Genomic DNA, 14,562 nt, shown 5'->3' with positions numbered 1-14,562 from the left:
TTGGGCGGGCTTTCTAGTCACAGGGAGCAGCCCACGAGGACGCGTGGTTGTGCTGTGCTTGTACCAAAGCCCGCTGCAGGCAGGACCTGCACCCAGCGCAGCGCGTCCTCGGTTGTGAGCGGGCGCGTTGCGTCCTGCTGCCACGCACAGTTCCCGTTTCTGCTGCAACAGCCATGTCGGGGCCGAAGGGGCTGGTGGAGCAGCAGCGTCAGTGCAAACGTGGCTACTTCAGGGAAGCCGTGAGCACCAGGAAGATGTGTGGCATGAGAGGGAGGAGCCCGTCGCTTGAACGTCGGGTAACAGGAAGATGTCAGGGGAGAGCACAAGCAGAGAAATAGCTGGGAAAGACTGTTGGGGCGACAATAAAGCCTTCTCGTTTGGCTTCCTTCCCTCGCCTTCTTCCTCTCCTCCCCCTTCAGATGCGTGTTCAGAGAAGCCTTACAGTCTGCATTACACCCGCAGTTACACTGCGCAGCTCTGGGGGTCCAGGCTGGCCTCAAAATCAACCCAATTTGGGAACAGCATTGGCAAATCTAAAACAAAACCGATTTCAGGCTGCTGGTTCAAAAGCTGACAGTGGTGCTGCAGGGTGCTCGGCCTCCGGCAGGAGAGCAGGACGGGAACCTGCTCAGGAGTCCCTGCTGGCGCGGCGGTGAGCACGGTCTGTGGTCGTTCCGCGTGGGTCTGCCCAGCTGGCGTCCAGGCTCTCCTACCAGCCAGGCGGTGAAACGCCGTAAACGCTTAGGCTGTTGCTTTTTCAAACCTGGGAGTAGAGGAGGAAAAAAATCTTCCGTTGAGCCAGATGTTCACCGTCCTGTCTTCATGAGGAAGAGAACTGATAGAAGGAAAAACCAGAGAGGTTTTGGAGAGAGTAGAATGGCTTCGGGAGGGAAGAGGGCTAAGGTACGGCTGGTCCCCTTCGGGGGACTCCCGGAGACGTGGAGCGCTCGGGTGCTTGCAGGTGAGAACGCAGTGTGTGTGGCGTAGCCGCTCGGTCTGCCTGCGCGGAGAGCGCCGTGGCCGCTTCCCAGCTGGACAGAGGTGGCGGAGGGCTGCGGTTCGTAACCGAGGAGGAGAGCTTTCTGAAAAGAGGAGATGGAGGATTCCCTGAAAGCAGACGGCAGTTGGATCTTCACGTTCTCCTTGGACTCGCTGGGAGGTCAGGCCAGCAGCTTTTGTCACTGCTTTGTCCATCTTGTTGTGGCTGATAGTTCCTGGGGTGCAGCTTGAGTAATGTCAGGCTTTGGGGAGCAGTGCAGGGTACAGATGCTGGGAGGGCTCCCTGGGCTAACCCGCGATGGAATCGCGTCCTTCAGGAGGCAGGAAAGCGGTGTCTGCAGAGCTCTGAGATCGGCACCTGCCCCGGCACCTACCGTCTCCTTCCACGTAGTACACGGTGCTACGTCTGACACGAGCCCCCTGCAGCGCCCGGAGGAGGCCGGCGGCGCAGCGGGGCGGTGGTGTCCCTGGCCACCCTCGTGCTGCCTTGTGCAGCGCATGCCACATGTTGCAGGTCTGCAGATAAAGCAGCACTCGACTTTGGAGTCGGGTCCTGCTGTATCCATCGAGGTGCTGCTTTCCGTGAGCACGCAGGCGGTGCCCAGGCGCTTTCAAACCTGACGCGAGTGCCGCAGAACGTCCCATTGCCCTGGCCGTGGCCGATGCCTTGGCTCTGCTCTGGTTTGTTTTCCGGCAGGAAGGCAGGTGGCTTTTTCTGCTCCTTCAGCCTCTTCCTCCAGTGGAAAATTAAACCACGTAGACTTTGCTTTTTTTAATTTATAACCAGAGCAAATCTTGTTCTGTGCTGTCAGCTCTCTGAGGGCCGTTTATTGCTTTGGGGAGTCGTTTGCGAGGCTGTTTGGGTTTGCCTGTGTGGCTGGGGTGCAGCCCTGCCGCGGGCCACTGACCACCGCGGGGGAACCCGGGCGGCTTTGGCTGCGGAGCCTGCCCCGCCGCCAGCCTGCACGCAGCGGTGCCCCTTCCTGTGTCCCGAGGTAATCGGGTGCTGCCTACAATATGGTTCAAACTGTGTTTACAAGATGTTTACCCAAAAGCCTGTTGAATATTACATCTTATATGTATTAATATTTCAGAGGACATAATTTCAAATGGCTGAAAAAAAAGCAGAGCCTAAATACAGCAGCTTGAGACGTACCCGTAAGAGTAACAGCTTGGTCGAGTACAGTCGTGATGGAGACCGTGGGGCGAAGAAGGCTTCAGTGCTGTGGGGATCCTTGAGTTGTGCCCTTCGATATCAAAGCTGAGTTCAGAGCTAAAACACTTGCTGGAATTTGAAGGACGCAGCACAAGCGGTTGGTTGTTCTCTCCCAAGTAAACCAGGAGCAAATGAAATGCGAGGGACAGACTTAAGTTAGAGGGAATTGTATACTTACTAATTAAACACCTACGCAGATACATCTAACGATTTTTACATCTATAGAATCCTCACCCTTGATGACACTTTCACAACATAAAAGTTTCTGCTATTTACTGACTTAAAATAGTGGTTTTGGGAGGCTCTGCCGCTTGTGCGCTGCTTGCACAGCCCGGTCTGGCCCTGTGAGCGTGCTTGGTGGTGTTCCGTGCTTTGTGCTGGGCGTCCTGCGAAGGCGTAGGGCTGATCGATGCAGACACGCAGAGATGTAGCGAAAATGAAACTTCGGTGGTTTGGCTCATCGTCCGTACTCCGGGTCAGATGCTCAGCAGACCCGTTCTACGTGATGACAAATGTTGTGTAAAGGATGACACTAGTAATAATTTTATTTGGATCTCATTAACTTATGGGAAAAAAACAACAGATTTGGGGGGAGGCGCGGGGGACAGTTGATGTTATGCATTTCTTATAATACTACTAACACCACGGGAATGCAGACAGTAACAGACACACCCTGGATGTGCACCGCGTTGGCCACGTACTTCAGTGTTTCTGATTGGTTTGGGAGTCAGGATTTTGAAGCGCTCTTGCCTCGTCCACGCCTGCGCTTCCACGCTTCACAACGTTGCTGCTGATAACCCCTTTTTTCTGTAACCACGTGGCTGACATGCACGTAAATGCGTGTGTTTACACATGCACAAGCCCACAAACTGAGATCCTCTCTCTGTTATTTGCAAACTCCAGAGACATTTGACGTGAATTAGAGGGCGGCTGATTTCTTTGAATTTAGGTTAATCCAAGAATGTTTCATGATCTAAGAAAACAAATTTATTCATAATTGCAAGTAACCGATACTTGTTTTCTGAGGGCTTTCCCATAGATACACATCTATGGCCCACTCAGCTTGCGCTGTCTGCTTTGCTTGATGCTGCTCATCATGTTTATAGCCTTTCTTTTTGTTTTTAACATTGCCAGCAAGGGCGGTGACTGAACAGTAGGCATGGTCTTGGCCTTTCCCATCTCATCTGCCTGCCATTTTGGCACACATCTTCATGGCACGGGATTGGTTACAAGATGCATGGTGACAGAGAGGTTTCCTCTGGCTGTAGTGCCACCACCTAGTGCTGATGGGTGAGGAAGGGGACCAGCTCACGCCCAGCGCCCGTGTTTCGGCAGCGGCTTGGTGCTGAGCTCGGTGTGCTCCTCCTCTGGTGTCTCTCAGCAGGTCTCAGCAGTGTGATGTTGAGGTGCATCTCCAGAAACCCCGCAGGGCTTTTATAGGCCAGAGCTGGCTTGTGGCCAGCCAGCTCAGGATGCGCGCAGGTCCTGGGCATCCCTGGGTGCACGTGGCCATGCCCTCCGTCATCGTGCAGGCAGCACACCCACCTGGATTTCTTTCAGAAGTTAAATGCCTCCTGGCAAATAGAGTGGTGTTTATCTTTTTTGCTCAGAGGCTCCCCAGGTACACGAGAGCGACGCTGCAGCCCCGGAGGACGCCGGTGCCACGGTGGCAGGTGGAAATAGCTCTGCTAGGCACGAACGCCAGCTTCACTTTGTGGTGTCTGCACAGGCCTGCCCAAACCACGGACTAAACTGGCAGCAGGCTGTCGTCTTGAAAATAATTGCCTCACGTAATCCTGACCTCTCTTGTTACTCAGGTGCTAGGCTAGCTGTTGTGCTTACCCTTTCCTTTGGTTTTTTCCCCTTTTTTTCCTTTGTGATGAGTGCAAACCTGGTGGTTTGGATCAGGCCTGGTGGTGGAGGATGAGGGAGTCACGCTGGCCGCAGCAGAGGACCCCTGCCAAATCTGCCGTTCTCTGCACAGTTCATCTCTCCCGACGCACTGAAGGAACTTTTTTTGCTCATTGTTTTACGAAGCGGCTCTGCGTCACAGCTCAGCAGCAGGGCTGGATGTTGGGAATCTGTTTTCCTTAGCCCCGCTGTTGCCTTCTTCTGTACTGTGGGGCCCATCAGTTGAGTCGTGCCTATAAAATGCTGAACTTCCCTCAACCTGCAAAGCTACATAAACATCAAAACTTTTTCTTTTTAAACTGAAGAGAGCTCTGATCCTTTCAGTGGTATCTCGTGGCAGTGACTCCCACGGTGTAATCGTACTCAATATGTGAAAGGGTTTCTTTGTTTTTAACTCGTCACTTTTCAGGTATTTGAGGTGGGTGGTGCTGAGGAGCGCGCTGGGTGCCCACCTTGCGTGCTGGTCTGGGGGCTCCGGTTGAGGGCAGAGCCGCGCGTGCAGCTGCGGTCTGAGGGAAGAAGTAAAACTGTACATAAGTTGTCCTTCATCTCCCATCTTCGTCACCTCCTGTCTTCCCCTCCCATAGAGGCTTACAGGGTGTGCTTAGAAAGGGAATGATAATACAAATACAAAATACAGCTTACAGGGTTTGCAGGACTTCCCTGCCAAAAAAAAAAAAGCAAAATTCCCTTCCACTTGCTGATAAACTGCCCCCCCAAAAAAAAAAAAAAAAAAAAGCAAAATGCCCTTCCACTTGCTGATGATAAACCGTGTGTTTCATCAAGGGACATCAAAGCGTTTCATAGTTAGTCCTTAGCTGAATTTTGCAGCACTTCTGAAAGGTCACAGGTGGAAGAGCTGAGGGATGTGAAGTGCCTTACCTAAAGCTGTGCCTTGGTAAGGCAAGAAGTAAAGTTGAGCTTTCTGGTTCCCCGTCTCCTGCCTAGCTGGGTGTGGAGGTTGGGGTATCGAAAGCCCCAGACCCACTGGACACCACAGCACCTCCTGAGTGGAAGCTGCCGGCGTTGCATTGTAGAGGATGGGGTAGGGATGGTGAGTGTCCCGTACTGCAGTCGGGTCTGTCTCCTTGCAGATGGTACATCTCATTCTGCTCGCTCGTTAACGATTCCCTTGGGCTTTCCCTGTCCTTCCTTCCGCCTCTGATCTGTTTCATAGCAGCATCTGATAAAGTTGTTTCCTCCGTGTTTCTGTGCTCAGGGTTCTGCATGAGGAGCGTGATGTGTATCTGGTGGTAGCTCATGAGAGCCCAGAGGGTGGTGATAACCCTGCAGAAGGCGATGGACGTGCCGTGTGTCAGCACACGTCTGACGCCTGGTGCACAACACGGATAGTGGCACCAGGAGCTGCACCTAAGTGCTGGCAGTGGGATTCCCAGTGTCCCCGGGCAGTGTGTTTGCATTTCTGTGTGTAGAAGAGGCAAGGGACAGCGGGAGACTGTCTGGAGTGACCTCGGCAAGGCACAGGGGAGCTGCTTCTGCTTTGGCTAGTGAGAGATGGGGGGAAAGAGATCAAACTCATTCTCCCTCTGTAGCGCTCTCTCCCACCTTTCCAAAATCACCTGCTGTGAACAGGACCATCTCAATTTGATGCCCACTACATGAAATTCTGGTCGCATTCTTGACTCTGTTTCCTTCGTTTAGCGTCTTAGAAGTGCATCCTTGCTCATGAAATCTCCAGACCAATCTCTGGGTATTTGTGCGGCTCAAAATACACCAGGTTTTCCCACTGCGGCACAAAATACTCCCTGGTTCAGTCGGCCCCTCGCATCAGTGCAGTCACATCACCACAAGAGAAGGTTTGGGAGGACTCGGCAGCACCTCGCGTAGATCAGTTGATGGTCTGGGTGCTGTCAGACACTCGGGCAGAGCAGGTATCCCTCTGGAAAATCTCCTGCTGCCAGCTGCCAGCTTGAAGCATTCAAACAAGCCTGTCCCTCTGGTTTTGATTAGCTTGCTTCTCTCTGATTAAAACTGCAATGGCCAAATGGCAGGATCTTGCTAGCAAGGACGTGCCGTAGTTTTAGGTGTGACGTAGATGGAGCTCTTGTCAATTTGCGGGAAGCTGCGTGAACAAAGACCACACCAAGTGTTTTTGATGAGGAATGCACGTCTAGTGTGTGCCCGGAGCATCGGCAGAGGATGCTGGAGGGTCAAGGTTTTTGTTGTGAAGGTGGGAGAATCGCAGCGATGCCATGATGTGTGCTGGAGGAGGATGTGGTCTCCTCTTGAGAACCTGCTCCTCCTCTCGGGGTACCGGCACGCTGACTCAGTGGGTTCGACGTTAACTTTGGGAAGAGCCTTGCTCTGACTGAGAGCAATGTCTGTGTGCATTCGGAGGTGGCAGGGATAACTGCCCTGGTGCAGCCAGTTCAGGTGATGGAGGAAAGCTTTCGACTCCTGTGCACGTGTAGCATGCTTTGACGAGCAGTTGGATTCTTTCCTCCTTTTCTTTCTCAAGTACGGAAATAGGATTCTGAAGGGTGATCTGCACGTTTCCATGCCTTCCCTTGAGAAGGGAGCTGGCTGGTGTGAGCAGCCTGTGAAAGCAACCCCTGGCACAGCCCTGGGATGAAGGTGCAGCAGTGGGCTGTTGTTCTCGTCACGGGGATTGAGGAACATTACGCGAACTGGTGTCGAGCAAATATGCTTACCTAACAAGCTGGTAATTAACCGCCAGATCCGGTTTGCCATGACCCAGTGCATGACATGAAGTCATTTAACCTGTCTTTCCTTCTAGCGCGTGTAGAATAGCAGCAGTGTGTTGTCTGACCTGAAGAAGTTTGCAGACTGCTTGCATCACGAGGGTCTGAGACTCTGCAAAGTGGGGTCTCGGAGTCTCTTCTGTGGGTACATCGAGTGTCTGGGCTTCTTGGTTTGTTCTAGGAGTACATTGTTTATAATACGGTTTATTAAGGTGGCTCATGTTTACCGTTCTTTTCCGACCGGTACGTTTCGAGCGCCTCACCGTTGGCTCTGTTTCTGCGGCCTTCGCTGTGTCACACTCTCCAGGGCCAGGTTTCCTCGTGTGCGTTGGAGCAGGTGGGGTCGGATCCTGCCTGTCGTCAGCACCGCTTTTTGCTCTGAACCACAGCAACACCAAAGCTGTTCAACTTGCAGATAGCGGTTTATCAGAACACGTTACTTTCTCTCCTTACTTCTTAAAAATGCCAATGCCCGGTGGAGAGGCGTTGAGACAGCACCTCATAGAGAAGTGGCTCTGGTGGTTGCCCAGGGAATTCCCCCAGGCGATGGAGCAGGCAGCAGTCGGTCATGTGCTGTTGGTGCCCACCCCGCCTGTCGGAGCCAGCGCTTTGCTGGTGCAACAAGGGTTTGCATCGGTCCAGCGCGCCCAGCGTCGGTGCTGCAGCAGAGACAGCAGGCAGCGTGCTCGGCACCTTTACGGCCCGAAGGCGCTGGGGTGGTCTGTGTGTATATATAAGGCTGTCCACGATGGTTTTATTTTTTTTGCAGTCTTAATTGGTTTTCTTTTCCTTTGTAGCACTGCTAAATCCTGGCTCTTTCTTTCTTTCTTCTGTCCACTAAGAGCTGTAACCAAACGGCAGCTAAAATAACTATCTGGAGCTGATTCAGGGTTTCAGTTAAGCACTGGAATAGCAAATAGAGGACAATGTAAATTATCCATAGAGATTTGAGAAGCTGTTGCTTTGAGAAACATCTGCCAGGTATTATTTAATCATGGTTGATTCTTCTTTGGGGCTTGGGAGAGGAACGACAAGATTTCTTGAGGGTCTTTCCAACCTTCCTTTCTGCATTCCAGGAGCTGCGACGGTTTTGTTGAAGGGAAATACTCACTTCCTCGTAAGCCATCTGTCTCCATGAAGTAGGAGCAAAGCGTGTCTGCAGCCTAGATTTTCTCAGGCAAGGGGATCATCTTGTCATTTCCCTGATTTATTTCAGGTTTGGATACTGAGGTCACTTTGATTTCTAAGAGTTGCAGATCAGCCCGTCGTGCTGAAACCACTAATGTTCTGTATTGGTTGGTGCTAAGGAGGGATAGTTTGTATGAAGGCTGGTTTTCCTTTGCTTTTAGAGATACGACATAAATGCGTCATCATCCTCTGGCTGAGAAAATGGAGATTCAGGTATTTTTGTCGTTAGTAGTGAATGGTGACATCGTCTGCAGATACGGTGTGAGGAGTGTGCGGTGTGCCGGTGCGGTGAGGGTAGCTCAGTGGGGGGGGCCTGGGAGGGCTGGCTTAGCTCTCGCTCCTCTGGAGCGTATCACGAGCTTCTGATTTCTGATCGCGAAGCATCTCAGTAGCCGTTGTGCGTAGGGCGCTTTTAAAATGCAGGTCAGCCTTTCTTTAAGAATACGGCGTTTGTGGCCCAGCCTGTGTTACTAGGAAGGAAAATGGGACGTCTTGGTGGCAGCTGAGATCTGAACGCAGCGCCCAGATGAGCAGCGGCAAGTGGGCGGGCTGGCTGGACAGCCGCGGGCTGGGTGCCTCGGAGCCGGCTCTTCCCCGTGGTCTCACCGGTGCGCGCCTGCTGCAGCCGGGAGCCCGGGGGGCCCGGGGAGGAGGGCTGTGCCTCAGGGCTGCCACGTTACTGATGGAGAAGCGGCGGTGTGAAGGGATGGATGCTGAACAGTGGTGTTGGCAAAGATGGGAGAGGGAAGTTGGGCTTGAGTTGTGCTGTTGTCAAGCAGAATTCGGAGGGGCTCAGAGAAGGGCGTCACAATTTTAGAGCGGTCTCAGTCCTCCAGCCTGTTCCTAGGCGCTTGAGAGCGGCTGTTTGCTGGCTTAGCCTCTGTGTCAGCAGCCTTGGTTATGACTCAGAGTTAGTCTGGCTCAGGCTGAGCATTACTGGTCTCCAGTACTGCTGACTCCGTTCTTATCTTCCCTTTCCTGGTTCTCCCCTGCAGAGTCTGGGACCTGCAGAAACAAAACCAACCTTCAGGCTCCAGCCTGCCCTTCCTCTCGGTCCCCTCCCCAAGAGCAGCCAGGCCAGCCCCCGGGGTGGAAAAAATCTGGAGACTCTTTCTGTCCTCGGCGCTTTCCTGGTATGAACCAGGAGTGACTCCTGTGGGTGACGCTGCTGCAGAACCGGTGTGAGTGCAGCCCAGGGCACTCCTCTCCGGGGCTGTAGTGGCTCATGGCGTGCAGCACAAGCTCCCAGAAGCACTGAAGGCTTCAGAGAAACGCCTCAAACTATTCAGAGGGTTACACCACAGAGCTGCCATTGCGTAACTGTTCATGAAGTTAAGTAATGTTCTCTCCCTGTGCTGGGGAGGGACCTTTAAGCATACACAGAGGTAAGACGCTTGATTGTGCCAAGGCACATGCCGTTGATAAATCCTGAGTGCTGATAGTGCCCCTAGTACGAAACAGGAGCATTTAAAAGGGGATTAAAATACCGTGAAGGCATGCTCGTGCAGTGCTCCCGCAGCGCGGCTGTGGCGGGGGGCTCGGCGACGTACCCCGGCCCTGCGCGGGGGGCACGTGCGGCTCTGCCTGCACGGCCGCTCCCTTCGCTGGCAGCGCGTGCCCTTGCAGACGGGTGGCATTTCCAGGGCGGGCAAAAGGGAGGAGATAAATTTAAACCCGGCAGATTATTAGGTAACAAAGTTAAGAGTGCCTGGCACTGTGTATTCCTGGATCATCAGGGCCCTAAAATAGCACCAGTCCACCGGTCAGGAACGCTGACCCCGTTTCTGTGTGCTCCTGCGACGAGGTTTGCTGTTCCGACCTGTTGCTGCTGGCGTTGCTGTCGTCCTCCTTTACGGCGTACCGCCTCGGTGGCTTGGCCGGCAGGCTGAGCTCCCCGGCTCTCGCGACGCGGGCCTTCTGGCAGGCAGCGTGGTGTGGGCAGGGTGAGGTCCCTTGTCCCCTCGTGCCTCGGTTGTGGTTCCGATGCCCGGAGGGTTCGCAGGGCTGGTTCGCCCCCTCGGTTCGTTCAGTCCCTTTTGTGAGAGGGCCAAGAATGAGTGGAAATGACACATAATTTGGTGTGCACCTTCTGGTTCAGCTGTCCCTCTGAGCCCAAGAGAACGCCCTAAGCTTTGCGTGCTTTTCCCATACTGGGCTTGCAGAAGCTCATGCCCCAAGTGCGCTGCACGTGAAGGAATGAGCCGTGCGTGTGTCTGAGCACACGGCGCGCTGGTTACCGTTCATCGTTTGGATCTGTATCTGTGAAGGAAAGTGGGTGAACTGACTTCATACGGAAAAGCAGAGCGCCCTAGGGGGCTTTTTTTAAAGCGTCTCTTGAGTTTGTTTGCAAGGTGTGAGTACAAAGTGAGCAGGAGGCAGAGATCTTCATAGCTCGGTGGAGGCGTTTCTGTCCTGACGGGGATGTGCGTCAGGAAGAGGTGGCTGAGAGACCCCTCAGTCTGCTCAGGGACCGGAGGCGTCGATCGCGTGGTTCCTTTTTGCCCGTGGATGAGTCAGACACTGAGGACAGTGGCTCACCGGTGTCAGATTTTGGCTAAAAAATCCTTGAAATAAACTCTTCAAGCTCAAGATTTGCAACACCAAAGGCCTTGTTGGCAGCTTGTCAGCAGCCTGAGGGCTGCACCTGCTTTGCAGAGACATTTACATAAATATTTCTGATCAGCATTGCACGCTTGTAACCTTACTTTCCTGTTGTCTCGGCTTCCTCGATGAATGAAAATTACGTGTTGTTGGAATTTCACTGCCAACTCCTGCCTCTTCAAGCTCAAGATTTGCAACACCAAAGGCCTTGTTGGCAGCTTGTCAGCAGCCTGAGGGCTGCACCTGCTTTGCAGAGACATTTACATAAATATTTCTGATCAGCATTGCACGCTTGTAACCTTACTTTCCTGTTGTCTCGGCTTCCTCGATGAATGGAAATTATGTGTTGTAGGAATTTCACTGCCAACTCCTGAGAGCGTTGCCATGAACGCAGACCTCAGCCACAGCCCTCCCTTCTAGATCCTCTGCTGTCGCGACGTTAGCTCCAGAAGCTGGTGCAGGAGTGAATTCAGCCCAGGCGGGTTCTTGCTGTCCTCATCAGACCTCGAGCAGTGTCAGGAGCTTCCACTACTGGATGGCTTTGCTGCTGCCCTCCTGTCCAGCATGGTCCCGTCTTACGCTTGAGTGGAAGTTGGGCGATCTTTCCTCCGGCATGTGCCTGGCGGGGGCCGGCGCCGGGTCGGTGTCCGGGACGCCCCCCAATCCCAGAGGCCGGCTACCTGTGCCGCCCCAGCGCTGGCGGGGCCGCCAAACACGCACATAGAAGACACGATTAGTCAGCAGGTCACCGGGGTTGGATTTCCTTGTGCGTCCTGTGCCAGGGCCATCGTGTTGGCTCTGGCTGCAAACCAAGCAGCAAAGTGGAGCAAAAGAATTGCAGACAAAGGGCTTTTATTTATTAGTTATTAATGCTGTTCAATTGAACCAGCCTGAAATCTTCGGTAGCTAAGATTTATGTTGTTTGCATCAAGGGGTTCCTGCTGGGGTTTTTGCTACCCTGCCCTGTTTTACTTCTTCCTTTAAGGAAATGTTGATAATTACCCTGAAATATTTTGAGAAAATATAGAGAAATACTGCGTTCAGACCCTGAGCTTCTGTCTAAACAACCTCACACTTTGGAGTCAGTCAGATCTTGAGCTCACTTACCCTCCTACTTGGTGCTGTGAGGAGCTGAATTAAAATTTTGGATGTGAGTCTCGGGCAGCCATGGGAAGAGTGCTCTTTGGATGTGAAATCCTTCCAGATCACTGAATTTTACGTGGTGCCTTCCCAAGTGCCACCGGGTTAGGAACTGGAGAAGCAGCCCTGGTGCTGGAGCTCAATCCAGGTGTTCTTCCTCCTCGTGTAGGTGCTGGGCGGTGTTTACCCATCAGCTGGGTGCTTGACCTCATTTCTGGTCTCACGAGGCATTTGTGCTTGGGCTGTTGCTGTAGCCGAGTGTTGAACTAGGGCTGCTAAGGTTTGTAAGATTTGAAGTTCCTCTCCTTCCCCCCTCCGCCAGCAGGTACGGTGCCGGGCTGCCTTTGCCGAAGCTCACGCTGCGTGGCCCTTCGGGCACTCCTCGCTGGCCACCTCCACCCGGGGGTCTTGGATGCTTTGCCGCAGGCCTGGCCTGGCTCTGGGCAGAGTTGTTCGGGCAGCCAGCGAGCAGAGTTGGGCCAAAGTGCTTTGTCGAAGGTTGGAGGAAATACGATGAAAGCTGTAGAAATCCAGGGCTGAAGGGAACGTCAGGAAATCACATTGCCTGTGAATCAGGGACAGTGGTGCTGCGCGGTCACATGTACCAAAGGTCATTCAGAATCGGGAGTAAAAGTTTTGTTCCCTTTATTGCTCTCTGTTGCTTTTGCACTACACCCCTCAAAATCAGAAGCTGGGTGAGAAAGTGCCCAAGCGGCAGCAGGGCCCCTCGGGGGGGGGGGGGGGGGCGCCCGGGGGGCAGCTCCAGAGGTTGCCTTGCGGGGGGCCCTTTGCCCCTCGTTCCACTTGCTGTATTTAGTACAGCTGCTTCTTGCAGATAACTGGGGGTTTGAGAGTGATCTGGTGATTCCAGGTTGCAGTACACACGCTTTTCTACTGCATTTCCTAAATTTACACTCTGACTTCAGTGTTTAGGTCAAGCCCAAGCTTCTCCTGTGGCCAGCCTCTTTCGGGATGTTTTTTAGTGCTTCCTCTGAACTACCTGATATTGGCCGCTGTATAAGGCAGGATACCAGACCGCATGCATCATTTCTCTGATGCCTTGCTTGATGAAGTAAGCGTTTATTGTCCAAATATTTGTATGAAGAAGTCATGGCTCCAGGCATGCTGTCGGTGCACCGTTTCTTGTTGCAACTCCTTGGAGGCTGTCAGGAATGGGATCCGCTGAGCTTCACGGGCAGCGGGTTTGGAGATGCTTGATTAAGGCTGTGAGATGTCTGGATGCTGGGGCCACTGGCGCCACAGGACTTGTATAAATAAATTTCATTTGTGCTATGTTCACACAATTAAAGCCGGAGACCTGGATCTCATTTAATGAGGTTTATTTTGCTAGTCAGGCCACACAGATTTCATTTACTTTGTCTAGTGTTCTGAAAACACACAGGAACGTATGCACATCAAAGCTCAGTTTAAGAGCTTGAATAAAATCCACAGCAGTAAAGTAGTGCCCCGTCAGGCTTGTGTCAGTCCATTCAGCTAAGATTTACACTTGATAATATAAAATAGAGGGTATTTTAACCCAAGAAGCCTGCCCTGCTCTGCATGGGTGGTTGGTTACCAGCTGCAGTCCTGCGGCTGCTGTTTATCTCTCGGCCGTTGGGTGTCCTGGGTCAGCGCTGGGAGCGGGGGACGCCTGGCTCGTGACGTTTTCCCATCTCCTGCACGCTGGCTCTAGTTTAGGAGGCAATCCTGAAATGCGCAGGTTTTTCCCAGGATGCTGTTAGCCAGGGCTGGTCTCCAGGCTTGTCCTTACCTCCCTGGAAGCCAGCGTCGGTGTTGTCCTGGAGCTGTCACAGGGCCAGGGCGGGCTCCTTGGTAAAATGCTCAGTAGCTCTTTGCCAGTTTAAAAACAGAAAAGGAAGAATTGAAAATGTTTTGCTGTGGATTGATTTCTCCTGCTGTACGGTAGAGCGCAAGTGATGTGTTTACACGTGGACACAAGCAGGGAGGGCTTTGGGAAGGTGCTGTAGAGGTAAGCATCGCTCATGGTGCTGAGTCCATCTGGGTAGGCTTGCTCAAGGGCAAGCAGGGACTGATCCTGCACCCACACCAGATCCCTCTGAGGAAGGGGCGCAGGCTTGCGGCCAGGTCCTGCCACAGCTCTCAAAGATCCATTAATCTTGTTCAGCTCAGTAATGGTTGCCCTTGGCAGAAAGGCCGTGGGATTTACGGGTTTGAACCTTGGGAGTGGGAAGTGACTGGATCAGGCCGTTTCTCTCCACGTGGGACAGGGAGAAGGAGGTTGGTCGGGTGCTCTCTTGCTTTTCATCCGCCGCTGCGATCGTGGCGTCCCCGGGGATGTGGGGGCTGCTGCAAACGGCAGAGGAGCCAGGAGTCGCCTCGGCAGCTTGCTCCCAAGGGCTGCATGTGGGGGCAGCCCGTGGTTTATATTTACATAGCCTGTGCTGGAGTGAAAGGGCAGTGGATGGAAGGTGCAGCATGGCTGGGGCACAGGACGGATCTCTGGGGGCACAGGTCCTGCCGTGGGCTGGGGCTGCGCCGTGGGCTGGGCCGCGTTACCCCCAAGGCCTCCGCTCCCCTCTGAGGAACGCAGGCCGTTAGGTCCCCAGCCTGGATGGAGGCCTGTGGATGGGGAAGGTCAGGGAAGCGCCATTAATCACTGTCGGTGTTTCTCTTTCAGAGGAGAATGAGAAGCACGAGAAACTCCGCCTGGAGAGGGAGCAGGAGCAGAAGGTGGCCGGCAAGGCCAGCGTGCCACGGGCGAACAGTGCCATTCCCCCGGAGGAGCCCCGGAGCGAACTGCTG

At 53.5% G+C, this 14,562-nt stretch overlaps 1 protein-coding gene across 1 annotated transcript in view; it reads left to right on the top strand.

Moving 5' to 3' along the window:
• Positions 1-173: 173 nt before the first annotated feature.
• Positions 174-14,562, top strand: part of MNT (MAX network transcriptional repressor) — a 46,632-nt gene continuing 32,243 nt past the window's right edge. Inside the window, exons 1-4 of the mRNA XM_035889651.1 lie at positions 174-296; positions 1,118-1,123; positions 9,966-9,969; positions 14,438-14,562. Of these exons, the coding sequence (XP_035745544.1) occupies positions 174-296; positions 1,118-1,123; positions 9,966-9,969; positions 14,438-14,562 (258 nt within the window). The remainder of the gene's footprint in view (positions 297-1,117; positions 1,124-9,965; positions 9,970-14,437) is intronic.

This window comes from Egretta garzetta, unplaced genomic scaffold (genome assembly GCF_000687185.1).
Source record: "Egretta garzetta isolate BGI_Z169 unplaced genomic scaffold, ASM68718v1 scaffold120, whole genome shotgun sequence".
NCBI lineage: Eukaryota > Metazoa > Chordata > Aves > Pelecaniformes > Ardeidae > Egretta > Egretta garzetta.
This window is presented reverse-complemented; position numbering and strand designations above follow the sequence as displayed.